At 43.7% G+C, this 27,641-nt stretch overlaps 1 protein-coding gene across 4 annotated transcripts in view; it reads left to right on the top strand.

Moving 5' to 3' along the window:
- The window catches only part of zfhx4 (zinc finger homeobox 4), a 174,794-nt gene that overhangs the window by 88,484 nt on the left and 58,669 nt on the right, over positions 1-27,641 (top strand). For 2 of the 4 annotated variants that reach the window (XM_067578654.1, XM_067578655.1), the window contains exon 2: positions 24,781-27,325. In XM_067578654.1, coding sequence (XP_067434755.1) covers positions 24,827-27,325 — 2,499 coding nt within the window. In that variant the 5' untranslated portion in view covers positions 24,781-24,826. Of the gene's footprint in view, positions 1-3,378; positions 3,764-22,375; positions 22,439-24,780; positions 27,326-27,641 lie in introns of those variants that run through there. The other 2 variants (XM_067578653.1, XM_067578656.1) reach the window with 2 other exon arrangements.

Raw genomic sequence — 27,641 nt, 5'->3', positions numbered from 1 at the left:
TTTATGTTGAGCATATATGGTCAAAAACTTCATTTTGTTTCACTGCTTTTCCAACGTTTTCCCTCTTTTTATTTCTAAGGAGTAAAATGCTTTTTACTTCTTCTCTGTGGAGTGTTTGGACAGCAAACAAGTTGAAGAAACATTTTTCTCAGACGTTATTTTAGCTGAAATCGCAGAAGTAATTCTGTCTGTTTGATTTATTTGCAATTAATTGATTTGCAACTCTGCACCTTAATTTAACTCAGGTGACAACTTGCGAGTGACTTCACATTTAGAGCGTCTCTCTGTCACATTTTGCCTTTATCGTGGTTAAAATACAGTTTGAATTATTGCATATATTTTTAAAGAGGGATTTTTAAGTGCATTTTAATAATTGTGCAAATAGTTGCTAAACCTCGTATTTGTGCCATGATTTGAAAGAGTTACACTTAACTTGTTATTGTCTGTTATGTGGGCCTTTATAACGCTTGTTTGTGCGTGTGTTTGCTGGGCGAGAGTTGGCCAGTGGGTCACTGTGGCAGGCTGCGGGTCAGAGCTGTGGGCTTTTGCGTGTTTTTGTGTGTGTCCTGGTGAGGCTGAGGGGTCAGCCATGCAACCCCATGAGGGCGCCGACGCATAGGACAAACAAGGTGGAAGTCTGTGTGCACATCCAGAAAACACTGACCAGGTGACTGTTTGGATTAAACATCAGGATGCAGAAATGAGAAAAGAAAAACATTATTTTAAAAAAAAAATTCTCTACAAATAAAAAATCAAGCGAAACATCAATCCAGGTTTTCAATTTGTCAGCAGAGAATATATTGATGGACCAACAATGGTCTCATCCCATGGCATCTTCCAGTGTCTCAAGCTTATACCTTCGGAGATTCAAAGTTATTGATCTACGATAAGATCACCACGAGAGTTCAGTCTAACCTTTCATTTGTCAATAGAAGCATTAGAAAATAAAACAAACACAATACCTTTAGTGTTTTATAATTACACCACAATTGAAAGAGTTTAATTTCAGTCATCCTGGTCTATGTTTCTGGTGATGCCACGAAGAAATTTCTTAGTAATTTATTTGCTCTAGTACACAGAAATACACGCACACTCGCGCGCACACACCGACACACACACATAAGCACGCACACACAGAGAGACACCGGAGCGAGAGTTTACAGATAAAAATCTATAATTAATTTAGGATGCTGCTGATATGGAAATGGGCCGAAATATTAGTTAACGCCGTCTATTGTAAAGCGGTCCTCCGGAGAAAGAGCATCGTCTGCAGGGAGAGAGGGAGGGTGGAGACCGGGGGGATTTACAAAACGCAGGAGGTTAAGATAAGCGGTAGCCTATATCAGTCCCCTAAATCCGCTTTGTACTTTCTCCTTTTCTTATTGAAAACAAATAAAATGACAAACGCAACTTCGCTGAAAATGTCAACAACGCGCACAAATTTAATCACTAGAAAGTGTAAAAGAAATACATCCTTTCACGGAAATAGAGATGCTCGTTTAAAAAAAAAGAGGAAAAAAAATCACGGTGTTTTATGGCTACAATAGTCCTCCGTTTAGATGTATGAAGTCTTAAATGAGGAATAGGTCCACTCCTTTGGGAAGCTCGACGCACGGCCGCGGTGGACTTTTTGCGCATCCTGCAGCAGCGGGTAGACTCGACTCTCCAAGCCGTCTGTGAGCGACGCCTCCCAAGGCTGACAGGCTAGAAAACCCCCCTGGAGGACAGGGGGGCAGCTGCAGCAGTAGCGGCAGCAGCAGGAGCCTTGGATCCGGGTGAAAAGTGACGCCTCTGTTCCTCACCTCGACCCACCCACCCCCTTTGTCAGAGACCTCTCTAAACCCAGAATAAACAGCCTCGGGTCGGGTCGGGCTCGGATCTCTTGGCTTCTTAAGGATCCAGTTGGTATGGGTGCAGTCCAGTCAATGTGGCTGCAAAGTAGACCTAGTAGTTCACTTGCCAGCAGCAGCCTTATCATCACATCCCAAGCCCCGGCTCATGCAGTTCAATTCACCCCCAGCTTCGATTTTTTCCATGAAGGCGAACAAGATCTCTTGATTTTCTCCCCGATTGAGACTGTGTAAAGTCTTCCTCTTGCCCAAAAGCCACTATTAAGAAACCGGGGGAAAAACACACAGTAAACGGTTTGCATTGAAAGGATATAGGGCCAACAGACCGATGCACTTTGTAAGGACACTAAATGTAAACGCCAGTGAATGGAGCTTTGAATAGAGAGGGGGATGTGTGACCCTGTATTGGATTTTGCAGTTTGGCTCTATTGAACCCACACGGGGCCTCAGCGGTCCCGAAAGGGCAGTGATGACTTTCCAACATGTGCTGGATTACTGTGATGCATTGTGGCTTTGATTTTTAAGCTTGGATGTTTATAAGTACCATATATGCAACAGCTCAGATACAATCTCCTCACTTCCAGGAAAAAAAAAACAGTATATTATTATAGGCTACGATATAAAAAAGACAAAACTGCACATCCATGTGAAGCGTAAATTACTCACATGTGTGTGAATGCGTTTTGTGCCTTTGTACTGAAATTATGTTACATATAAAATCTGTTCAATGTGCAGGCCCGTCTTTATGCGCGACACAAGGCGGTTTTGTTGGTTCGACTCTCTCTCTCTCTCAGGTGTTTTTTTTCCCTCTTCTTTTGCTTCCTCGTGCACATTATTGATAAAAAAAAGCGTTATTCACAAGGATCAAATCTTTCATTCATTTTCATAAATTGTTCCAAAGCTTGTAGAAACTCACACAAGTATTTTTTTTTATATTCTAACATTTCTTGGAATCCGCACAGACTCTTTCATTCTGCGCATCTTAGAATTAGTAATTCACCTGTAGTGTCATAATCAATAAAATCAAACTGTAAAAATACACAAATAAGCATCAGAGGAAAAACAAAATAGTCATTTTATATTTGTTAAATCAGATGTGTTGCAGCACTCTCCGCTTCAGTACAGACATATTCATTTGCAAAACTTGTTTTCATAGACAAAAATGACTTCTAAGTACTTCTAAGTACTTCTTAGTCCAGCCTGTTTGGTGTGCAGGAAGCGGTTGTCCATTGTTCTACATGTGATTTGGCCCTTAGAGAGAAACCATACAAAAGGATTTTTCTGCGCGCATAGACCTATGCGGCCGCCAGGGCTCCGTGTGCGCGTCATTTGCAATGTGGAGACTGTTGATCAACTCACTAATTACACTTCTCTCCTCTCTCCCTCCCTCTCCGTCTCTCTTTTGCTCCCTCCCTCTCTCTCTCTCTCTCTCCCTCTCTCTCTCTCCCTCTCTCTCTCTCTCTCTCTCTCTCATTCGCTCTCTCTCTCTCTCTGTCTCTCTACCCATTCCCAGAGTGCATATCGGGAAATAGACACACAAAGACATGCGCACTCAACTTAATCAGCCATTTTTTTAAACAGGGCTAAAACGATAATAATTAGCAGAATAAAGACATATCGGATTTTCATTTCCTTTCCTCCGTTTCCCGACCCCCGTCCACAAGAGAAACTGCGAGGCAGCCCGTCGACACGTCGTTTCACCGCCACCGGAACCAAAATAAGGGATAGCTCTCAAAACGCTTGACATTTGTGATTTTACCCCCTTTTCCCAATATAAAGTTGGAGGATTATTGTAATTTTCCCTGTTTTTCCACGTTTTGATTGTCCAATTTCGCAAGCCGCTGGATGTGACTGTTTTATAAACCCAAGAGCAAAGAGAGAAGCGGAGGTGACGGCTTTGGAGGGGGAAGAAAGTAAGTTTTTTTTCCTTTCCACCTCTCCCTTTAACTTTTATTGAGTAGTTTGGGGTGTGTGTGTTAAATTTAGGGGTCGGGTATCGATTATCTATCTAGCTGGTGGATCTTTGACATCGGGGCTGTTTGGATAACAGGTGCTGGGTGTTTTTAGTCCAGAATAAAGGCGGATATCGTGATGTTAGTGCAACTCCGGCGCTTTGGCTACAATAAAACAAGCGACTGACAGGGTCGGAGGCGTTCTTACGCATGTGTCCGTGGTATTACAGGAGGATATCACGTCCAGACCTGCCTTTTTCAAAGTTTATATGAGTGTTATTGAGACCTTGTGGTGGATAGATACACTGAATACTCCACGTTAGGTATAACGAGACGAGACAAGCGTTTCCCCCTTTTGTGGCTTTGTAGTGCGGATATGGTGTTGCCTTTCCAGGAGTCCGATCCCTCGGACATGTCCGCTTTGAGCTTGTTTCTTGTCGAGGGGTCCGACTTGATGTTTTCCTCCCCACTTCCCGACAGATGATTTCAGTCCCCAACCATCAGATATCGCATTTGAACGCATATTTCGGATGCACCGCAGCGCTCAAAGCTAGTTTTTGAACACATCGGGTTTCGTGCACCTTCCAGGCATTCACGGCCGAAGTGACACGATCAGTCTCCCGACACGATCCCTCTTCGTTTGACTAAGTGTATGTGTTTAAAATAGGCGAAATAACACCTTTATAAAAGGATCATTACAGAAGCAAGGTGCATTTTGCTGATCACGGTGTATACATCTTTACCTGCTGCGCTTAAAAAGTAGTCCCACTTTATCGAGGCGTGGGTGGCTACGTCGCCCAGGAGGGAGACCGATCGTTGGGCTACTGATAGCACGGCGAGTCCCTTTAGAGCCAGCCAACTCCCGGGTCCCCTGTTTTTCTTAAACACCGGTGTTTGAAAGATAAGAATGTCTGAAAGACACACACTCTGATGATATTCATTGATATTAACACTTTTTCAAAAAAAAAAAAAAAAAAAAAACCGCCTTCCATCCTTTGCCTATAAATTCCATTTCCACCCTCGATTCCCATCCGCGTCCGTGAGTTCATAATTCCTCTCCTCATATAAATTGTCATTCTCTTATTTCCCGGAGATGCGGGTTGTAACACCTTGTTTAAGTCGTCGTTTACTCTTGTTTTGTATTAATTTAGAGGAGGCAGAGCGCAGAGGTAGGGACTCTCAGGTATTTTTGCGCCCTCATGGCTGTTTTGTTTTTTTTTGTTTTTTTGAGGTAGGTAGATAGACTTGGCTCGGATTGGGACGCGACAGTGACAGGGGGGACATCGATCGCACGGGAGGAAAAAAAAAAAACAAAACATCAGGGCCAAGGGGCCAGTCACTCTCCAACCCGGGTATGTAACGGAGTGTGTGTGCGTGGAGAGCCTGTAGCCTGTACGCTCCAAATGAACGGTGCGCCAGTAGAGTAAAGGCGAGCTTTTTACAGGACTGTCTCTATTTATACCCGGCTTTTCTGGCTTTTTAATATGGATTTCAGCACGTATTTATCTCCGAAAATGGAGGCTTTTTAATATTTTTTTTCCAATTGTATAATACTTTTAAAATTGTTTGGATTATTGAATGCGTACAGGTTTTATACACAGAATGTAAGCCCACTTTTTAAATCAAAATACGGAGTTTCTTTGTTTAATCATTAAAGGCAAATTAGGATCGTTATTAGTGATTTAATAATCAGAATGTATTAATATTATTATTATCATCATTATCATTATAATGATAATAATAATTAGCCAATTATAGGCAGATTTTTACATTTAGAATCAAAATTATAGAAAGACACTCACGTTTTCCATCAGTTAAATAGTAACTTTAATCAGATCAATTTTATAGATTGATAAACTATGAACACTTGTTTTTTTGGGCAGGATGGATCTTCTGTCTAGTGTGACGATTTAATTGCATCTGCATAAAATCCTACATTTCATTACAAAAATACAGCTTAGGCCTAATAGGAAAAAAAAATTCCAAGAAGTGAAATTATAAGACAAGATGATCCCGTCTAATTGCAGTGAATTTCATCAGTTAATGATGGTATTGTCTCACTCTATAGTAATAGAATCTCTATGTTATTTTTCTTGTCTTGCAAATGAGGGAATTTTTGAGGTTTATGTTTGCAAAAGCCCAGGCCCCTTGTTTTTGTTTTTCTTTGCGGGAAGTCTTAGCACTATCAAAGGCTGAGTGTGTATATCTCTGCATGTTAGTTAAGCAGCTTGCAACGTTCATTTTACCCGTAGCAGTGGAGGGGAGGGATAAAAAAAACATATAGTGTGAGAGATGGGCAGACAGCCCTGGGAGGACAATAGCTGTTGGCTTGAAAATGCTTCTTGATTATTAAAAGCTAATGCATTTTCAGCATTGCAGCCTTCATTAAGGGTGCGGATGGTGGTGGGTGGGTGGGGTGGGGGGGGGGGCGAGAGGGATGAGAGAGGGTACTGGGAGGAGGAGAGGATGGGAGAGAGAGGGAGACAGGGGCTGAGTCTGTCCTATAACTCCTGGGCCCAAGACACATGCAGCTAGAAGATTGGCTCGGGCCTCTCCTAGGGGTCGACAATGTGTCATTTCCACCCGGCTAGATTGCCCTCTGCCTATCTGATATTAATGTGCAAATCAATATTTCAGGGATTAAATTTCCCTTCTTCATTTTTTATGGTTTCTACCTCAATAAGTCTCCCGTCTAATAGAGGAGGCTGGATGATTTAGAAGCCTTTGCTGCAGAAAGAGAGGGAGAGAGAGAGAGAGAGAAAGAAAAAGAGAGGAGCTTTGCAACAAGGCTATCGCTGCATTTTAATGTTCTTCTTCGTGGATCCCCATAGGCCCTTAGTAAGGAGGGCTATATCGCTGCTTTACAGTGTAAAGACACCCAATTTGGCTAAAAAGGCAGAAAGGGAAAATATGAGTCCGGTTGAATACTTAAGACGCTGTGGTAATCCGAGTAGCAGGTATTAAAGGGGAGCCCCCCCCAAAGACACACACACACACACACACACACAGCAACATCCAAACCTGCATTACCAACCGTCATGGTTGAGCGAACAGTATGGCTTACTACAAGGCGGACTGCTATAACAATATATTTTTTTCTTCTTCTCTTTCTCCTCCACTTCTTTGCCTTTTTTGCATACAAGGCCATCAACATCCATTGGAGAGATTTACTCTCCTGCGTAATAACATCTGGCGTATGTGTGTGATAGAAATGAATCACTCTGACACAATGACCTGTGTATGATTATTGGGGGAAAGGAGGAGCGTATTACCATAGTCATAATGCTGCATCTCATTGAGAGTCAACTAAATGAGCTTGGACCCTTTGACTCCCCATAGACATTCATTAAGGGACGGTGCACACTGAGGCGTCTGTCTGCCAATAGGTGTGTGTCTGTGCGTGTGTGTTTATTTAATCCTCCTTCCTGTACCATCTGGTGCGTGTGTGCATGCGTGTGTACGTGCGTGACCAGCAGCAGCAGCAGCAGCACAGTGTGAATTTCCTCCCACACTCAGCCCCCAATTTTTCCCCCCTCATTCAGCCTTTGCAGCAGAGGAGAGTAGACTATTTTAACATACCCTTGATAGGGAGAGTGTCAGCGAGTGAAAACAAGAAAAGAGAGGGAGAAAGAGACAGAGGAAGAGGCACAAAAGAGCTCTAATTGTAGCACGACCGCTTGGCTTCCTCCCTGATTCACGGCCATTACGATGTGAAAAGCACAACCGCCTGTCCTCCATTATCAAAACGGCAGGCCTACACACACTCTCACATCCATCCACTGGGGGGAATCATGTAGATTTTTCGTCTCTTATCTATGGCTCACATAACTGCTATCATTTCTGGTCATCAGCCTCGAGTAGCCTCAATATCGAACGTATCCAGCATTTTCCTCACATGAATGAGGGGTGGCTGAATTTACAAAGTAAAAATACATTCTTTATATTTTAAAGGTTTCCGTGCTGGAGCATCTAAAGACATATATTTAGCTTCAGTCGTCTCCTACTCTGGCGGGCCCAAGTTATCATTTTCAGGCTCTCTCTTTCACACTTCTCCTTAAGGTTTTTCATGGATGGAGTTTTATGCAACATGTATTATGCAACTGATTGAAGCATGTTGTTTTTGATGCAAAAAGCTATCTAACAACTGAATATTTTAGGGATATCGAGGTGTGACAGTCTCTTGGTTTTGTAGTGTGTGTGTGTGTGTGTGTGTGTGTGTGTGAAGGGTGAAGGTCTGCAGTAGTAGTGTTAGGGAGGCCTGTAGGGGGAGAAGCTAAGAAGTCTGCAGCAGCTCAGCATTCTGTCTCAAAGAGGGGGGGCTTCCTGTGTCAGCCCTGGGGCACCACCGCTAACACACACACACACACGCACACACACACTTTCTCTCTATCACACACACTGTGCGAAAGGCGGAGGAGGGTTAAAGACTTGGAACGAGATCAAGCCACTCCGTAGCTCCCGGGGAGGGTGCTTGTGAATATGCGAGTTTTAGTGTAATTAGCACTTAATTATATTAACATATGCAAATTGTCAGGCGGAGAGCTTGTACCGCCGGTGGGTATCGGCCAGGATACAAGTGACTCCATTGTACCACCACGGCAGAAAAAAGAATAATGGGTGTGTGTAAGGCAACCAGCCAGCAGCCAGCCAGCCCCCCGTGCTAACACATAACCAGCTAGCTCATTTAAATCTTTGGCTGGCCGCTTTGCCAAATTTCATTAGTCGCCATGACGACGTGGCTAATTTTGCTGACTAATGTCCCCTGATCTGTTGTCAGTCAGGATGGGTGTGCATCCTCCTAACACCCCTGCACCCCCCCTCCCCAAAACATGAGAGGGTTAGAGTAAGAGAGGCCCGACTGTCCAGATTAAACCAGCTCACAATGACTCCTATTTACACACGTTCCGCTTGTACGAGCATTTGCATATTCAAAAATACTCTGCCATCTTTCCTTGTCTGCTGTGTGTTTGCATGTGCACTCGTGCATTGGCAAGGTTGTGCGCATGTGGCGGCATTGTGTCGGAGGGGACTACAACAGTTCAGTTGTGCGTCGTGTGTGTGTGTGTCAGTCTGCGTGTGTCACATGTATAACACACTGCCGTCTGTGAAGTGAGACCGCGACTGTGAGACTGTGTAGTAACATAGCTGAATTTGTTTTTGATTATTGTACAAGACGGAGATTCTGGTAAAGAAAAGATTGAGCCTAAATAACAGGGACAAGGAGTTCTGCCTTTGAAACTTTCAGCCCGTCTTTTCATTCCATCCAAATATCTAATTACAACACATCTTTATAGCTACCCCCAACCGAGCAGCAGGACTTTTCTTTTTTTAGAGGGGAGGGTGGACAAACATTTAATGTTCTGTGCTTCCCGCTAGCCAAAGGTGGATAGAGATTGGGCCTAGTTGGTGCTACTAGTACTTGCATGCTAATCCTGTTTTTTGACAGGAACGTAAACTGATATAATTGCTTTTCAGAGGCAGGAACGGCGGTTTATACAAGTGTGAAAGCACGGGAAAGGGGATTAGCATTATTTTGCATAATGCTGGGCAGGCGCTGAATGGGGCATTGAACGCTTGACTGGGTGACAGAGATGAAAGAGAGATGAAATGCTCTACCCCTCTTCTCTCTCTCCCTCCCTCTCTCCCCTCCAGTCCCTCTGTCTCTGGCCGCTGTTGCCGGTAGAGGACTGTGTTTGCTGGAGAGGACCCCGGAAACACCAGGTTGGTGTTTTTGGCTGTTTGTTCGGATGCCAGCAGATGGAAGCTGTCATGTGAGGCAATATGTATGATAATAGAGTAACTGTGGAGACTGGTAAACTCCAGGCTTCCTAAGCCTCCATGTATATACTAAACTGCATCCCTAAAGCACTGGAGTGTGCAATTATGTAGTGGATGGATGTGGCTCAGGTAGCATTTACATGGAAGGAAGGGAGCGGCTTTTATGGATCAAATCAAACTACACTGTTCTTACATTTTCCTTTATTGAGATGTTTGCTGAGGATTTGGTCGGATATCGTGTGGGTAGAGGGAACTATGGAATTGCGAGGCAGGTGTGTTTTATGTGAATGCCATGTGCGTCTGTGTGTGTGTGTATGTGAGCACTGGCGGCAGGAGGGGGAGGACACAAGGGTGGTGACGCAGCTTAAAATTGCCACCGTGACTTCCATATGACCCGACTCGACTTTGTGAGTAATTTATGATCAACCGTCATCATTGCTATTGCATCTGGCGTATGGAAATGATCCCGGGTCGAGGGAGGGGTGTGAGGTAGGGTGGTGGAGAACATGAACGCCACAAAGGCCGGTGTGGCCTGTTTTTGTTGTCTCTCATTGGACAGGATCCTCTTTCTTTGACCTTTTGCACGCCTTCCCTCGCCTTTCATATGCTAATGCCGGCCAGACCCGAGGAGGAAATGTGCTGGAGCTGAGTGGAGGAGGACAAAGACTCCCTCTCTCTTTCTCTGCCTCCTTTCCACGCTATATCTCCTCTTTTCTTGCCTCTTCCCCTCTCAAGCAACTTGACAGACTTTGGCATGAAAGGAAGTGAGTGCTTAGCGGATGGGAAAGGTGGGGATGGCGTTCTTGCTGTGACCCGCGCCACCTGTGAGGATCAAGTGCGCTGCAGCGATCCTCGGTTATGTGTACGTGGACTGTTATTTTGAGTGGCCCTTGTAGTGTGTATTGCAGATCGGTAATCGTTTGAGCCACGCCGCCGGTAGTGTTATAGCTCAAGCCGAGTCAGTTGAAGAGTGATTTGTTGCTTTTCCAGTGAAGCTAGTCGAGTTGTCATACAGGGTCTATATTTCTCTCTGTCTCTCTTTGCTCTGCTAACTCTATCTTCTCACAACCAGTAAAGTACTGTCTCTGGCGGGGTAAAAGGATACTAATATAGTTACTACAACCTTCCCCTAACATAATACTCCAGTGCACCACTGTTGAGCATGACGTGGTTCCGAGGCTCTTTTGGCTCTGTTATGGGAAGGGGGCATGTTATCTGTAGGAAATGTAATTTTTGTCCTCATTGAAATCGTTCATTATTGAGCGCGGTTATCTAAATGTTTTTGTTGCTGTTGGTCCTGCGCCAGTCAGGATTGCGTTACCCTCTCTCTCTCTCTTTCTCTCACTCTCTCTCATATGTCTCTCTCTCTCTCTCTCATGTCTCTGTGTCTGTCTCTCTCTCTCTCTCTCTCTCATCTCGCCAGGCCTTCATCAGTCTCTTAAGGGAAAATAGAAAGAGGGGGATTTTTCTCTTCCCTCTGTGCTCCATCCCGTTCTCAGGCTCTCCTGCCTATTTTGCATCAGCCATCTCGTACAGGATATTAGCCATGGAAAAACATGGGTCTGGGTATTTCATTTAGAATAATATGTTTATTCTTTTCATTTCAAAGTGGAAGTGGGGGGATTTCGTAGGGTGGGGAAAGAACAATCGGGGCCGTGTGTTCGAGGACTCTGTCTGTTTGATCTGAGGTCCTGTGGGCCCTGGGGGTGGCTGAGATTCTCAGGTTTAGGTCAAACAAAATGGACTGGTGAAAAAATGAGGCCTCTCTCTTTATCTCATATTATCTCACTGATTTTCGTTCTCTGTGTTTCTCTGTTGGTGTTTCTGTCTCATGTTCGCTGTTGGTTTCTGTCACGTCTTTCATTTGCATCTCTTGATGTTTTTCTTTTTGTTTTTTTGTTTTTTTTTTCCTGTTGACAGGCATGGCATGTCAGGTAGGGAGGGGAGTTAATCGCAAACAGTGACTGGGCGATCAGAATGCAACAAGAAACTTTTGCTTTCTTGCTGTACATTTTGTTAATAGTCATTTTGTTTCTGTCCATCGGTGTAAACTTGAAGCTGCGGTTACCTTTCAGACTATGACATTGCTTGTCCTCTATGCTCCTTGATGCAGTCACTGTGAAGGACACTTGCTCAGCCCTTCAGGTCCATTTGAGTGCCTAGAAGTCCTCATCTTACATTTTCAACAAAGCATTCGGCAGGCTTTTATTTTAGAAAGGTTTGTCTCTGTTGTACTTATCAACAAAATAATGCACAGTACAAAAGGTTATATGCCACATTTTATCGATCGCTCTCAGAAGTACTTTCATAGTTGCAAAAGCTGGCATACCTAAAAACAAACAAAAAAATATGCACGACTACCTCATCCACACTGAAGTTGAAGACAAGCTTTGAGTTAAGAGGGGGGAGAAAAACTTGATGAATGACTAAGTTTCTCCAGGTTTGAGAGAAGATACACCACAATAGCACAAGACGTCTCATGACAAATGATACATTCTCTTCCTCGTTGGCCAAAGACAAAGGCGGGGATTGAAGAGGCAGAGAGCCCAGTCACATGACACAGGCACATTAGACCTTAAGGAAAAAAATGGAGAAGTAAGGCGACGGTGGGTACTGTATATTGGTGGAAATTTAAAAAGATAGAAAGGTTGATAAAGAGAAGCGAAAATTAGAATAAACAATGATACGATTTTTTTTTTCCATCAGGATATCTGCATCAAATCACCTTCACTTTCTCTGCAGTTCATGTGGATTATTTGTACGTGTGTCGCCGTCTGCATGTTACTGCATGTGCATGTGTGGCTCCATATATAACATGATTGGCATGCGGTATCCCTGAAGGCAATGGATATCAAGGCCATTGGCAGGGCTCGTCAGGGAATAAGTGGCTAATTAATTATGCATGACTTGTGGGCTTAAACAAACAGTGTAATGAGAGATGAGACAAATTTACCAAAGAATTTATCCCTAGCTGCATGAAGACCTTCTCAATTATTCTATTATTATTATTCTCATTATTATTATTATTATTATCATTATAAAAACTGACCTAGTTACATGAGAACTTATATACAATTTAAAAAGAAATCATGATTTTCTTTAGTTCCTGAAAATGCGATTTGCACTGTAGGTGTACTCGCAAGATAGTGTTATAGTAAGGTATGCCTCTGGTGAAAATACAAATATTACTTAAGCAGGTGCCAAAATAATAACCCATACGGCCACACTAAATATGATCATAGTTCTGGCTCATTTTGTAACTACAGGGATATATGAACAGTATTACAAAAATACAAGGATCTTTCCTTTTTCAGTGTAGTGTGTGTGTGTCTCAGTCTGATCTAATACAGGCAAGCAAGCATGTGTCTCCACAACTCCCCTGAGGAGACTCCAGCCAACACTATCCCTCTCAAACCTTGCCTCTCTTTTTTTTTTTTTTTTTTTCTGGCCTGGCACCAGCCGTGGAATAATCTTTAATTATTTGCTTTTAAAAAGAAGGAAAAAAAAATAAGACTCCTTTTTTTCCTGTGACAGTAAAGAAGAAGAGCAGAGCAGGCGTAGGAATGTTCTTGTATATGAAATTGTAGGTATTAACGGGGCCGGTTTTGTCAGCGGTTTCACTGATGTATCAGCTCTCTGCCCCTAGACTAAATAAAGAGGGGAGTTTTGCCGTGTTTCATCCCAGCTTAGATGAGCAGATATAGGAAGGCTTTGGAGGAATTGTTAAAAAAGCAAAGTATGGCTGAAGAATGTACCTCTTCCTTAACACAATACCCAAACAAGTGTCATAACGTGGTGATGGATGGTCCTGCGTTCTCTTTGGCTTGTCAGAGTAACTCTTTTTATATTGTTAAAGTAAAGGCAGAGATTTCCTATGTATAATTAAAAAAAATAAGATATGTAGCGTGTCTGTTTAAATGTGGCTTTGCTTTTGCAGCAAGCGTAATCTGTGTGTGTGCGTGCGTGTGTGTGTGTGTGTGTGTGTTTGAGCAAGAACAAAAAAAAAAAAAGAAAAAAGAGAGAGATATTGCTGACTCTGGTCTTCAGCTGCCTTGTCATTGACCTCCACGGTCCCCTGGTTGTCACATTAAGGGCAATGCAACACTCACACACACACACACATATGTACAGAGAAAAAAAAAGAAGAGAAAGACGGAGAGCAAGAGTTTCATTTCATGTTGATAATTTAACAGTAAGTACAGTGAGAAGTCTTTTTATGTTACATGTTAGATTTCAATATGCTATTGTGTCACTTCTATCTAATAGCGGTTATTTCCTACAGCGAACAGTAAGGTAATGGGTCCATTTCATCTCAGTTCCCTCTCAGCGGGCTGGCCCTGGATTTGCGTGACATGGTGTTTATTTGATAAAGGAATATTGCGGTGCTAATCTAAAACCACGCTAATTACATCTGACAGATGTTTGTTTGTAGTGAAATCCAATTAAAATGTACACTTTTCAACTCCATTGCTCATTTTTTTTCTCCCTCTCCTCCCCCCATTCTCTTTCTTCCCTCCCACGGTAACCAGAAAAAGAGCCTATGATGGCATAAATAACAACTGTGCTTTCCTTGTGGTTTTTGTGAGAAGAGGGCAAACTCACAACAGCTGTCAGAAAAAGGGGGTTTGTTTAAAAAGCAAATGGCTTTGGTCTAAAGTTCATTTGGAGACCTCTCTAATTAAATAGAGAGCCAAAAGCTTAAGTTAATTAGTAATTCCCTGGGTCCAGAAATTAGACCTGTCACGAGTATTCGAGCTCTTGGAAAGCCAAAAGGTATGTGTGCATTTGTGTTTTGTGTTTTTCCACAAATCCCTTGTGCCTGCTCCCATCTCTGTACACAAGTGTGCTTAAATGTTTGTTCATCTGCTTGTTTCTTATGCAAGGCCCGCACATTTTTCCCTGTTGAAATGCTCAAGACATTAATGGTCTTTTTGTGGTGTGTCAGAGAAGTGCTCGGGAGATGTTTAAGTGAGGGGCACATAGCTTGTGGCGTCAGTCAGGATACCTGCCCTATGATTATGTTTATGAAGATAATAACAGGGCTAGGGTCCCGCCGAGTACCGTCTTTAGAAAACAGTGGGGGTTTGAACTTTAAACTTTATTGTTACCCCTGGAAAAGATCTGGAAGGTTCGGTCGCATGTCAGAGATATGTCTGTACAATTAGTAAGGTGTCTCTGTGTCCTTACTGTTAACTGTAAAAGCAGATGTCTTCTTCTTCTTCTCTTCCTCTCTTCCTCTCTTCTCTTCTCTTCTCTTCTCTTCTCTTCTCTTCTCTTCTCTTCTCTTCTCTTCTCTTCTCTTCTCTTCTCTTCTCTTCTCTTCTCTCGTATATGACAGTGTAATTGGAAAGATAAGCACAGGTTAGGCAAACATAAATCAGCTGACTTTGACACAATGGAGAGACAAGGTGTCCTTACCTATTGACACTATAATAAAGTAACACCTAACATTTAAGGCAGCTAGCAGCCACGCTGTGGTAGTACAATCTATAAACTAATATGTAGTCTATGCTACCACCAGTTTGTTTTTCGTGCACAAACAGTAGAGTGGCTTGCATGGCACTTGATCCTGATAGACATCTTTCACCAAATAGGGCAACATTTGTGACATTTTTACTTTCCTATAAAAGGAATGAGGTTCTGGCAACAAGTAGCGAGAGTTACTACATTAGTTTGTAATGCTTAATAATAGGTTCCAAAATATCAGCAGGACTCACTGCTCTTGCAAAACTGATTTCAGTTTTTAATTTCAGGCTGCTGTGCCTGTGAGGAGGAAAGTATTTTAAGAATATATCATGCTCCTTTTGAGTCTTAAAATAAGTTACAAATACAAGTTGTTTCACAAGCGTCGCAGTTATCATAGCATAAAATAAGCAGAGAATTTGAGGCTCATGGTAGTTGATACAGTATAACCAGCCGTTTATATTTGCCAGGTGGATGTGAAATGCCTGCGTCAGAGACTGCTCTGTGTGTCTGTCTGTGAGTGTGTGCTATCCTTGACTGACGTGGACAGTGTTTGCTTAACCTCTTCTGCGCTGCACTACCACGGCCTTGTCAATTTAAGTGTGTGTGTGTGTGTGTGTGTGTGTGAGAGAGAGAGAGAGAGAGAGAGGGAGCAATGGTAGCTTTCATTTTTCATGTTCCCAGCAGTATTTTTTCTAAACAAACCTGCTGAGAGGCAGAGTGAGAGATAGACAGGGGTCTGAATCAACACAAATGAGTGATATGTGTTGTTTTTTTTTCCTGGGCTGGTACATAATTGTGTGCGTCCACACACCCCAAGAGAAAACATGCATTTGAGAGACCAGATTTTTTTTTTCAAGCTTTGTATTTAGCAGGATTATTAATTTCACTGGGCAAATAATCCCACCCTGCTAACCCGCCCCCTTCAACTTGCTATGTTATTGCAGAGAGGAGGTGTGTGTGTGTGTGTGTGTGTATGGTCTCATGCTTTAGCCTCATCCAAAAGATAAGACTGTGATTTATGTAACAGCTAAGCCCTTTCATATTGTGTATGTTGTACCTTACAAGAGCATGATGAGCAGGCTAGATTAATATTTATTTAGTACAGTTAAATCAAGGATTAAGCAGTCATCATTTTAGCACTAATCCATGTCTCTGGTGAGATGCAGAGACAAAGAGAGGCAGATTACTAAACACATAACGCCACAAAACCACAATTAGTTGGTGACTTGCTTTCCATCAGCTGTGTAGAAGGAGAGATGGACAGTAGATGTGCAAACACACACACACACCAAGTTTTGCTTTTGTGTAATCATCCCTTGCTCTCTTACCTATTGTTGTCACTGTTAGTCTGCCTCTCCCTGACTTTTAACTTCTATTTCTCACCCTCCTTTTTTTTCAAAAGAAGCCCTCATTGAAATTAGCAGTGGTTTGTCTGATTCACTCATCTGACGTAAATGTGTCTCATGATCTTTCCACTGTCCGAACACACATGCACACACACACACACACACACACTCTCTCTCTCTCTCTCTCTCTCTCTCTCTCTCTTTCTCTCTCACACACACACAGACTGACACACATGCATGAGCAATGAATACTTCTTTCTTAGCTGCAACCACGTGGGAGAGGGACAGTTTGCTTATACTGTGTGAGCCTGTGGGTGCGGGTCTGTGTGTGTGTGTGTGTGCGTGTTTGTGCGTGTGTGTTACAAGTTACTTGGAAGTCTGTAAATAAAATTACATTCTTTACTAATTGAGTTAAACTGCTTTGCTGGAGATGTGGCAAAAAAGATGAAAGCTCCCTGTGTATGTTTTGTGTTTGTATGTTCCGAGTCCATGTGTGTGAAGGGTGGTAATCTAGTTAGCTCTTAGCACTCTCAGGTGGTAACCAAGAGGGATACTGTTTGTGTGTCCACGTTTGCTAGTCCTGTTCTCAAGCTTCAGCATATGCAAAGTGTCATACTTAGCCTTGCAAAGCAGATAATCAAGAACTGGAGTTGGAATAGACAAAAAAAATAGGGTGTGTGTGTGTATTGTCTGTAGGGGGGCACCCCTCACATGGGGAGCAACTACAAGGAACAGCAAAAGGGCAAAAAAGAGCATTGGAGAGCTGTTGCAGTGTAGGGGGGGGGGCGATTTGGGAGAAAAGGGGCGGTGGGTGGGGGGGGGGGGAGTCCAAACCAGATGTGAGGGCAATTGAGAGAAAATAAAAAGAAGAGAGACGAATAAAAAGAATGAACAGACAAGTCGTGCTGCGATAGAGAAAGACAGGGAGAAGCACAGAGAGAGAGAATGCCATCCTCAGTTCCCCTTTGCCCTCCTTCCTCTCTCTCTCACCCGGCCACTGAATGTTAATGGCTTTTCTGCCGCCCCCCCCCCACTCACACTCACACACACACACACATATACACACACACACCAGCGCTCGCCCCCTACCACCACCCACCCCCCTCCCCCATGGACACTGGCGCATTGTTTGTGGCAGTGCTTCTATTCTTTCAAACTTAATTACCTTCTTGCCTTTTGTGGCGTCAGGGGCTGGAAGTTTTGCTCCGTGGCAGTGGAGGTCGTCACACATTCTTTGGCGGTGCATTCCCTTAATCTGGGGGGTGGAGGGGGGGTGGGGGTGGTGGGGAGGGGTGTGGGGGGGTTACAAGGGAGAGCGTGAGGGGAAGAGTCTAGAGAGTGGAGCTTCTACCAGCGTGCGCATCTAAGGTGGTTATAGTACACCCCTGTACACGTGTACGCACGCGTGCACGGTCATAATAGTCAGGGCATAGGCTGCCCTTTGTTTGTGCGGTTCATTTCCAATCAACCCTAATTAACTAGAGAGTGTTTCCAGATTGCCGGCAAAAGAAAAATCCCCACTTTTTTTCGCTCCCCTCGGTCTTTGCTGTTTTGAGTTCGAGGAAGGGGAGGAAAAAAAAAGTGGAGGCATTAGCTATGTAGATTGGCTTTGCCTTTGATGCTGGAAAAATCTTTAGCAAGGGCAGTAAGTGGTGACTGCGACCCAGCAGTGTCTGACTGTTTATTTTCATGTTTCAGTTTGAGTTTAGTTTGAAATATTGCCTCTTCAAAGGCATGAGACTTATGCATATATTTAGACTGGACTGTGTAAGCCCAAAGTCCATTTGTAAAAATGTTAATCCAGTCAAAGTTGTCTTTAATCCATTAAACTTTGTCTCTATGAAGATGTACAACCAGCAGATAAATACTGACACTGACCTAGGATACACATCCAAAATATTATAATGAAAAACTTCTTAACGGAAATAAATTTGACAGGGCTGTGAACTCAATAGGAAATCCTATAGTCTTTTGGGTAGTCGCCTCTAAGCAGCGACTGGAGGACTAAAGAGATGTTTTCACCTTATCCTGGTTAAAATTAGGATAAGGGCTGGTGTAATCTGACCCTCGATCAGATTTTGGGACCCATCTGTGGCTTGAGTGATATGATTCTCTTGTTCCTCTGATAAAGAAAAAAGACAACATGGCCCCTGGCTTCACCCTTTCATCTCACCTGGTCAACAAGTTTATTTTTGCCTACTTGACTTGTTTTTTTGTTTTCTCTCATCTCACATGTTGCTGGATATTTCCTGTGTTGCCCATATATATATATATTTTTTTTTTCATCTAACAATGAAATATCAGGTACCGACCTGAGGGCAGCTGGGTGTAATATTACCTAAGCAACCAATGAGACCAATTTACTTGTCATCAACCTGAGGGATAGAACTTGCATACCTGCTCTAGGAAAAGAAATAGAGCCCACTTCCGTCCTCTACATTTCTCCTTATTATTTACGCTCCCCCTCCTCCTCTTAACCTTTCTCTCCATTCTTTTGCCTCCTCCTATGATTCGAGATCATTGCTCATGTAGGCGTAATTTTGATTTTGATTCGCTAAAAGGCATTTTTGAGGAGTAGGTAATTTGTCGAACAAGATTCCTGTGCTAAATGAAGTGGCTTTTGCTTTAGGTGTCTGGGCCACACCTTGCAATAATGATAAGGTGTCTTTTGGTAATGAAGGCCTTTGCTCACAAGGGAGACACAAGGAAGAGGACAGGCGGACAGAAAAGGGTGTGGGGGGCATTGGGGAGATCCACTGCATCTAGCGTCTAATATTACACCTCCAGGCTACAAACAACGGCTGCATGAAAACCCTTTGTGAGGTTAAGAAGTAAAGAAGACAAAAAGCACTTGGTCACGCAAATGCCCTCCCCCCTCTCATCCTTTTGCAATTTTCTCCCTCTGTCTTTTCTTTTAACACTTTAGACAGAGAGCATTAGGCCCACTTCTGCGATTGCGTGCATATGTGTGTGTGCAGGCATGCATCGGGCGCTCTTTGATGGTAGCCAAAGCCCCTCTCGCATTGTGAGGAAGAAGATAATTCCCCTCCTCCTTCATCCACTTCGTTTTTCATCCCTCCGTTTCTGCATGGCAACAAATAAACAGGTCTAATTAGACCAGAGTAGGCCTATTCATGGCACTGACAGTGGGAGATGGATGCAGGGGCTTTCACAGCGCCCTTCGCCTTTGTCTTTGGCTAACGCTTGGTGACATTTTGATAGAAGATTTGGTGTTGACTGAGGGGCCACATGCCGAGAGAGGGATGACCTTCTAGGAGACCTCAAGGAATGGACATATAGCCACAGTCTCATGCTGTCTTCTGACTTTGTTGTTTGACTTTGCTAGCTTTCATGGGTCACCTTAAGGATTCAGTCTGGGTTTAATTTAACCAGTTATTAGCTGTGCTCAAACAGTTTGACAAGTGAAGGGAAAATCACCATTTTAGAACTCAGATGATCCCATCTCAAAGCACAGATCTGCCTAATTCCATTGTTTACAGATGTTATAAATATTCGCCACAGTATTAACAGCGCTGTCTGCCCTTGCATTAAAATGTCGGACAGTTAGTGATGAAGAATTTGAACCTAATAGATCCCCATGTAAACAAAGACAGCAGTGTGGCGACGCTGCAATTACAGGTTTGGCATTTAGCAGGCTGCAACTCTGGCTAATGCATGATAGTCTGACAGGAGGACAAAAGCAGGAGGAGAGTCTGACATCACCAGGAGCTCAGTGTGCCAGATCTGCACTGTGGACATCTTCTTGTCACTTTGGCTAACACTTAATTTATTATCAAACCATTTATTTCAACCCACCAAGCTTGATACAGTAATTTGACCCTCACAAATGCAGAATTGAACCATTTTGTAGTTTTTATGCAACACCTTTGTATTTGTAGAATAAGTTTCTGCGTCCATTTTTCTGACCTCTATAGGATATAAGATCAAACCTCCATCAAAAACTGGAAGCACTTTGAGAATAACCTGAGTCAGTGAGAGAGGAGGAAAGTTGGAAGAAATTAAAAAAAAGTGGAGAAATCCCCTGCTTTAGACTGCCTCTCTGTCTCTCAGGGAGCTACTGAAAAGCAGATGGAGGGATAGGGGAGAGAGCGAGGAAGGGAGGGGGGAGAAAAACAATAGGCCAAGGAGTCTCTTAGCCCCTCTCTCCCATCAGAACTAGCAGTGTCCAAAGCAGGCATTCCTGAGCTATTATTTGCCTCTCACTGGATCTGATCTGCCACTTTAATTACCTTAGTGTATGCGTGTGTATTTGTGTGTGAGCCTGTGTCCGTGTGCATGTGCGTGAAAGCAAGGGACATGCTTAATTAAAAAACAGAGGTAGGTGCGGCTCAGGCCATCTCTTTTGTTCTTCTGTTAAAAGAAGGGAACTGTTTCTGCAGTGTGGAAAAACCCGGGCTTCATTGTTAGTTTCTCTCTCTCTCTCTCTGTATCTCTATGTATCTGTCTATCTAGCTCTCTCTCTCTGTTGCGCTCTCTCTCAGATGAAAGTAGTCTGGTTGGTTAGCAGAGCGAAGGAAGCCAGTGGGGGAGAGAGAGAGAGAGAAAGAGAGGAAAGTTTCTTAGCTAGCAGTAACATGATCTGCCTTAAAAGAAACAGTAGTGGGCACTACTGCTGTGAAAGGTGCGAATGGAGAAAAACAAAAAAAAAAAAGCAAGCCAGATAACTTTTCCACTTATTTATGCATGAGACAAGATGTCAGGTAATCAGGTTTTTAGAGCTGATTAGAAGTTGTTATATAGATCTCTAGAGTCTACATATTTCCGTGTCTAAAATATTATTTTGAGCTCTCAAAGACCAGACATCTCTTTACTTCTGTGTCCAGCTATGCTAAATTAACGCATGCTGAATGGATCAGGGCGACTTCAAATGCTTACACCAGGCTGCATTGCACCACATTGCTTTTTCATGAGAGAAGATGGGCCAAGTTAAGAGCTAAGACTTTAGTATTTTACTAAAGATCTAATATCCGGTCTTCTAATAGCATAAGGCATGTCCAGCTCCACTTCTGAGTTGCAGAGGACGACGAATGAATGTGTACACTCGACCTGCAGCGTCCCTACTTAAGAGTAAAATATTTAGATGCAGGGATATGCATTGCACTCACAGAAACTGTGGTATTTTACAGTGTATGTTACTTTAATCTTTTTGAATTTAGGTTAATGACTCCATCAAAAAAGCCCTAGCTCATAGATATTTTGGAGAACAGGGTAAACTTATACCTTCCAAGACAGCATTAACAAGCAATTTGGTCAGTTTTGCTATATTTGCTTTTTGTGTTTCCTGGCCTCAGAAGCCCCTTTTTACGGGGGGAATGCATATTTTCAACAAAATGGAAAAACAATTCCCAACATTAACATTTAACCTCAAACTGGGTTCAACCTGAAAGTTATTCGTAATCACGTAAAAAGAAAATAGTTGCATGTAAACAGACAGTAGTCATGTAGCGTTAGTACTACTTTGTTTGTCAGTGTTCTACTGGTGGTTATACTGACCAAATGAATGTGTTCAGTTGGGAGGGTTTAATAAGAGATAACAAAATAATGGATAGAGAGATGGCATATTATTGTTGGCAGGCAGCACACATGTAAACAGCTGCTAACCTGTTAGCATCAGGGGTGATATGTCAGTGCCAAGTGCTTAACACATTGGCTTATCCATAAGACATAATTCCATACTTAAAGTGTTAGGAGATGCATAATTCATAAACCGCAGTGTTTTATGTCCGAGCTACAATTCAAAGGGGTTGCTCCCCAATGAAATAAGCAGTGAAATGACACCACTGACAAGTAGTAAATCCTGTCGTATGTGTCGCATTAGCTCTCAAACCCACTGCTTCTGAACAGCTTTACCCTCAATCACATTTTACACAAGCCTTGGTAAGAGGGACACTGGTGGAGGAATGTATATGTTTGACTACAGGAACAAGCCCAGTCTGTTGTTTTTGAGTCATAAATGCTTTTTGTTTTCTTCTTCTGTCCAACAGGCAGTGCAGCTATGTCTTAAGTCAAACCTGTGTCTTTAAAAGTAAGACAAATCAGTGGAGAAACAGGCTCAGTGTGTGTGTGTTTGTGTGTTAACAGCATGCATTCTTGTGGCATAACACATATTTGGCCTCCTTCAACTCCTTGCTTGTTTAGAATTCGAAGCTAATTGTTACTAATTTCACTGCAATTACAAGTGTGAGTTCATGTGCAGACAGGTGTGTTTTTGTTTTTTGCTTGTGGGTGTGTGTGTGTGGGTCTGTGTGTAGAAGAAAACACAGTTGTTATCTTTAGCATTGGTGCCTTGGGCTAAGGATCACTTGGGTTAAAAAAAAAAATCTGATAAAGTGTAATGTTGGAACGGAACAGAAATGTATACTACACAGATTTACAAGTGAAATAATTTTTGGCAGACATTTTTTGCTTTATAGTTATATGGAAAAGATTTACTTTTAAATTGTGAAAAATTCCAAATGTTTGCAGAACTTCACTTTACCCCTTGACTGCCTGACTGTACATCTCAGGAGATTTTTCCATGTACATGTCTCACATCTACCTCCTTGCTGAACTGAGAAGCACTAAAATTCATTTTCTGCTCCTTGTGATTTTTTCTTTAATCTCACATATAGAGAGACAGAACCTGAGTGAGACACAGAGAGCGAAAACATAATTTCTCTCTTTTAATCTATCACTAGTCCCCATGGAATCATCTCTTGGATATGTCAGATTAGACCTGATTATAGCGCGTGCACACACATGCACCCACAAACATACACACATGTTTGATTTCATTCCTCACGCTTTTACTGTCCCTCCCACTGGCTTTGTTTAGCCCTGGATTGTTGCGGATTAATCCTCTAATTGCTTTGTAGCCTTGTTGTGAGGGAGAGGGAGTGTAGAAAAAGAGAGTTAGAATTAAGCAGCAGGTGGATTGGGTTAAAGGTTAACATGGCTCTTTAAAGCTTTCTTTTAATGCCAGCTCATTTACACGCAAGCATCTGAAAGGCGCTGGTACTGTATCAAGTGAAAAGACACTGGCATGCACAACTAGTTCTCATTTGTTGCATTTAGCTGAGCACAAAAGCAGTTTCTTCTAAATAGCAATGAAGCGTCAGCTCTTAAGCTTTCAGTCTGTTTTACTTTTCCCCTTATGACTTTGTCTCAGTTGTTTCTTTTTGTTCTCTTTCAGTGATGAGAAATTATGCCTCTGGTTGCAAAATGAAATGATTGTGGGGTGCCGTCTGTGTCAGCTTAGGAGGCTTTTTTCTGCATTGTTTGCGTGTGTGTTTGTGTGTGCTTTTGCATTTGTGACTTGTTGTGAAAAGCCAAGAGATTGAAGTAGTGAGGGGTTGAGAGATGGGCAGCCGCCCAGGATTGATAACATCTCACTGGTATTCCAAACATCATTCCTCATGGAAGCTCGCTCTCTCTCTCTCTTTCTTTCTTTCTCTCTGTCTCCTTTTTCCTCTTTCCCGTATTGCCCCTACATGAAAACACATTTCAGAAACATTATGAAACATTATAAATGTAAATATTATTTAACTTCCTGATTTGTTCCTGTGTCTGAACTCCTCTCTAGAAAATTTGCCAATAGGCAATATGCAATGTCTTACTTCCCTTGTCCACAAAGAGTCTAAATCATGTCTTCAGGGCATTAATAGGTTAATAGGTACTGTCTAATTAACAACTCCTGACTAGTAAGAACATGCCAAGACTGATTTAGCCAATGATTGAAGATTCCTCTAAATCCAATCCACTTTTCCTCTTAAAGAAAAACACTAACTTTTCTGCATATAAGTTGTTTGATAAAATGATTGATTTGTGTTTTCACTGTGTGTTTATTTTTTGTCCTTAACTGTACTTTTGAGAGTATGCAAAAATAGCTTGTTCTAGCCTGAAATCATAATCTTTTAACACAACATTAGCACACACAGGACACAACAGAGGCGAAACTGCTTCCAGTGTTGCACCGTGGTATGCCGATCAAAGAGTCTATTTACTAGACAATTGGGTTATTCCTATAAACTTCCCCACTGCTGGCTGCCATGGGAGCTGCTTCATTCATTTATACCTCATTTCCCCTGTTTCTAAGCTCTGGTCCCTGAGGTCAATGTGAGACAAAACTTTTGCTCAAGTATGTTTTTTTTCTGTGGTTGTGTCAAGCAATCTGCAGTCTGTCAGTGATAAGACAAAGATGCAAGTGGGAATGTTAATATTGGATTTTTCTTTTTTCAAAAGTTGTCTGGGTGCTAGTTGCTTAACATTGTTATTATTTCTCAGTGTTAGACCATACAGAGGCTGATAATAACCAACAATATCTACTGTGAAACACCATTTACTAAATCTCTGTTCTCCTTTCTTTATTTTTGTCTTTCCCCAACTCAGGTCCCTGTTAGGCTGGATGAGATGAGATCCCTATGTAGTGGTTGTCATGGCAACTTGTGACTCTCCCCCTATGGTGTCGTCACGGCAGCAGGAACATGGTGGCCAGAGGCTGGACGCTGCTGCTGAGGACAACTCCATTGTCGCCATGGAGACCAGTGTCGCCAACAGCAACAACGCCAACAACAACAACCAATCGTCGCCTGTCGCCATTGGAGAGCCGGAAAATGGCCTTGGAGAGCCTGCTGTCAGCCCGTTGAGGTCCACAGCTACCCCCACCACTGTCAGTGCAACCATCGACCCTGTAACTGAACAGAGTCGGAGAGAAAGCTTTACTACCGGTAACAAAGGGAGTGTTACTGGGACTTTACCAGGAGTAGGAGGAGGAGCAGCTTTGGGTTCAGACTGTTCTGCCCCTGCCACATCTCCAGTGGCACCGGCAAAGGAGATCCCCTGCAACGAATGTTCTAGCTCCTTCTCCAGTTTACAAAAATACATGGAGCACCACTGCCCCAACGCCCGCCTGCCTACCACTGGAGGTCACGAGGAGGGTGAGGAGATTGAAGGGATGGTTGGGGAGGAGAGTGAAGATGAGGTAGAGCGTGAGGGGGGTGCTGCAGAAGTGGGGGAAATGAACAGCGAGATGGAGATGGAAGAGGAGAGCGATGTGGAGAACCTGTGTGGTGAGATCATCTACCAGCCCGATGGCTCTGCCTTCATCCTGGAGGACTCCAAAGAGCAGCGTGGCAACCAGGGGGGGCTCTCTGGGCCTCTCCAATTCAGGGGCCTGCTGCCCTCCCAGACCTTCCCCAATGCCCAGGCCAGCAGTGGCCAGAGTGGCCTGAGCCCAGGGGGGGAGCGGTTGGAGCAGCCCGCTGCACCCATGTCCTTCTACCCCCAGATCATCAACTCCTTCCACATCGCCTCATCCCTGGGGAATAAATCCCTGGCGACCGACCACCCCTCCTTCCCAAATACCTCAGCTGGAGGGCTGGCGGGCGCTGGTCCCGTGTTGCACAGTTTCCGTGTCTATGACCTCCGCCATAACAATGACAAAGACTATCTGAAGGCGGATGGTGCAGCCAAAAACTCCTGTGTGTCCAAAGATGTCCCCAACAATGTGGACTTGTCCAAGTTTGAGGGCTGCGTAGCCGATGGGCGGCGGAAGCCTGTGCTGATGTGTTTCCTGTGCAAGCTGTCGTTTGGCTACAGCCGTTCCTTCGTGACACATGCTGTCCATGACCACCATATGACTCTGAATGAGCAGGAGCAGAAGCTGCTGAGCAACAAGCATGTCTCTGCCATCATCCAGGGCATCGGCAAGGACAAAGAACCTCTTATAAGCTTTCTGGAACCAAAAAAACCCCCCAACTCTGTGCTACCCCACTTTCCCACACCTGCCAACTTCCTAGGGCCAGACACGGGGCTCCGCGGCTTGTGGAATGCTTTCCACAGTAGTGGGGAGAATGCAGATTCCCTTCAGGCAGGTTTTGCCTTCCTGAAGGGCAGTGCCAGCAGCTCCTCCAATGACCAAACCCCCAGAACCCAAACCATGCCAAAGGCTGAGACCAACCCAAACCTCGGGGGAGGGGCTGGTGCCCGTAGAACCCCCAGTGGGAGTTCTCCTGCTGCTGCAACTGGTGGCAACCTGGAAGGCCGGAACTCTGATAGTGACTGCAAGGGCCACATTAGGGACACATGCACTTTGCAACCCAATGGGCCGGACCTGAGCCAGTACCCGCTCATCAAGCGGGAGCCCGGTGCAGTGGGAGGAGAAAGTCCAGAGCAGGATGATGATGCTTACTCTAATGGTGGTGGAGTAGAAATGGAGGCAGATGAGGAGGAGGAGCAGGCCATGACCATAGCGATGACAGGCCAGCGAGCTGACAGCACCAGTAGCAAAGATTTCCCTCTCTTAAACCAAAGTATTTCCCCTCTTTCCAACAGTGTGCTAAAGTTTAACAGTGACAGCAAAGGCCCTGCATCCACCTCCTCTTCCTCCCTGCCTGTGTGTGAGAAGCTGGAGATGGAGAAGAGCCGTCTGTCCGCTGCCCTGGCAGCTGTCAGAGAGCGAGAGAGCAGCAACGACTCAACCAGTGAAGCCCTGGCAGGACGGGATGGGTCGTCACCATCCTCCCACCCCCTTGACTTGATGATGTTGCGTAGAGATGATGAGAGTCCTGGGCCTCTGCATCAACACACAGGAAATCCCAGTACACCTGGAACTCCAGGGACACCTGGTACCCCTGGCCCTGGTGAAGGGTCCCCAGGTAGTGGGGTGGAGTGCCCCAAGTGTGACACAGTCTTGGGATCCTCACGGTCTCTGGGAGGGCATATGACGATGATGCATTCACGTAACTCCTGCAAGACGCTGAAGTGTCCCAAGTGTAATTGGCACTACAAGTATCAGCAGACGCTGGACGCCCACATGAAGGAGAAACATCCAGAGTCTGGAGGATCATGTGCGTACTGCCGCACAGGACAGCCTCACCCTCGTTTAGCCAGAGGCGAAAGCTATACCTGTGGATACAAGCCTTTCCGCTGTGAGGTCTGTCTATCTAATTTTCCATCAATATGGATTTCTGTTTCCTCTGTCTTTTATCTATTTGAAATTCACAAATTAAGATAGTAAGATAATTAAGTAGTAATAGTAAGTGAAAGTATTAGTAAGATAATTAAGGTAGTCCAAAAAAGTCAGAGAATGGGATAAATGTGTTTCTCTTTCTGTGTTTTATTCAACAACACCTATCACAGCTTTAGAGGTAATCTGTAAAGACTGTCTTAAAAAAATCATTTTGATACTGAATAATTTATCAGATCAATCTGTTTTTATTATAAATGCATATTGTGTATATCATGCATCA

Source organism: Thunnus thynnus, chromosome 21 (assembly GCF_963924715.1).
Source record: "Thunnus thynnus chromosome 21, fThuThy2.1, whole genome shotgun sequence".
In the NCBI taxonomy this organism is placed as follows: Eukaryota; Metazoa; Chordata; class Actinopteri; order Scombriformes; family Scombridae; genus Thunnus; species Thunnus thynnus.
This window is presented reverse-complemented; position numbering and strand designations above follow the sequence as displayed.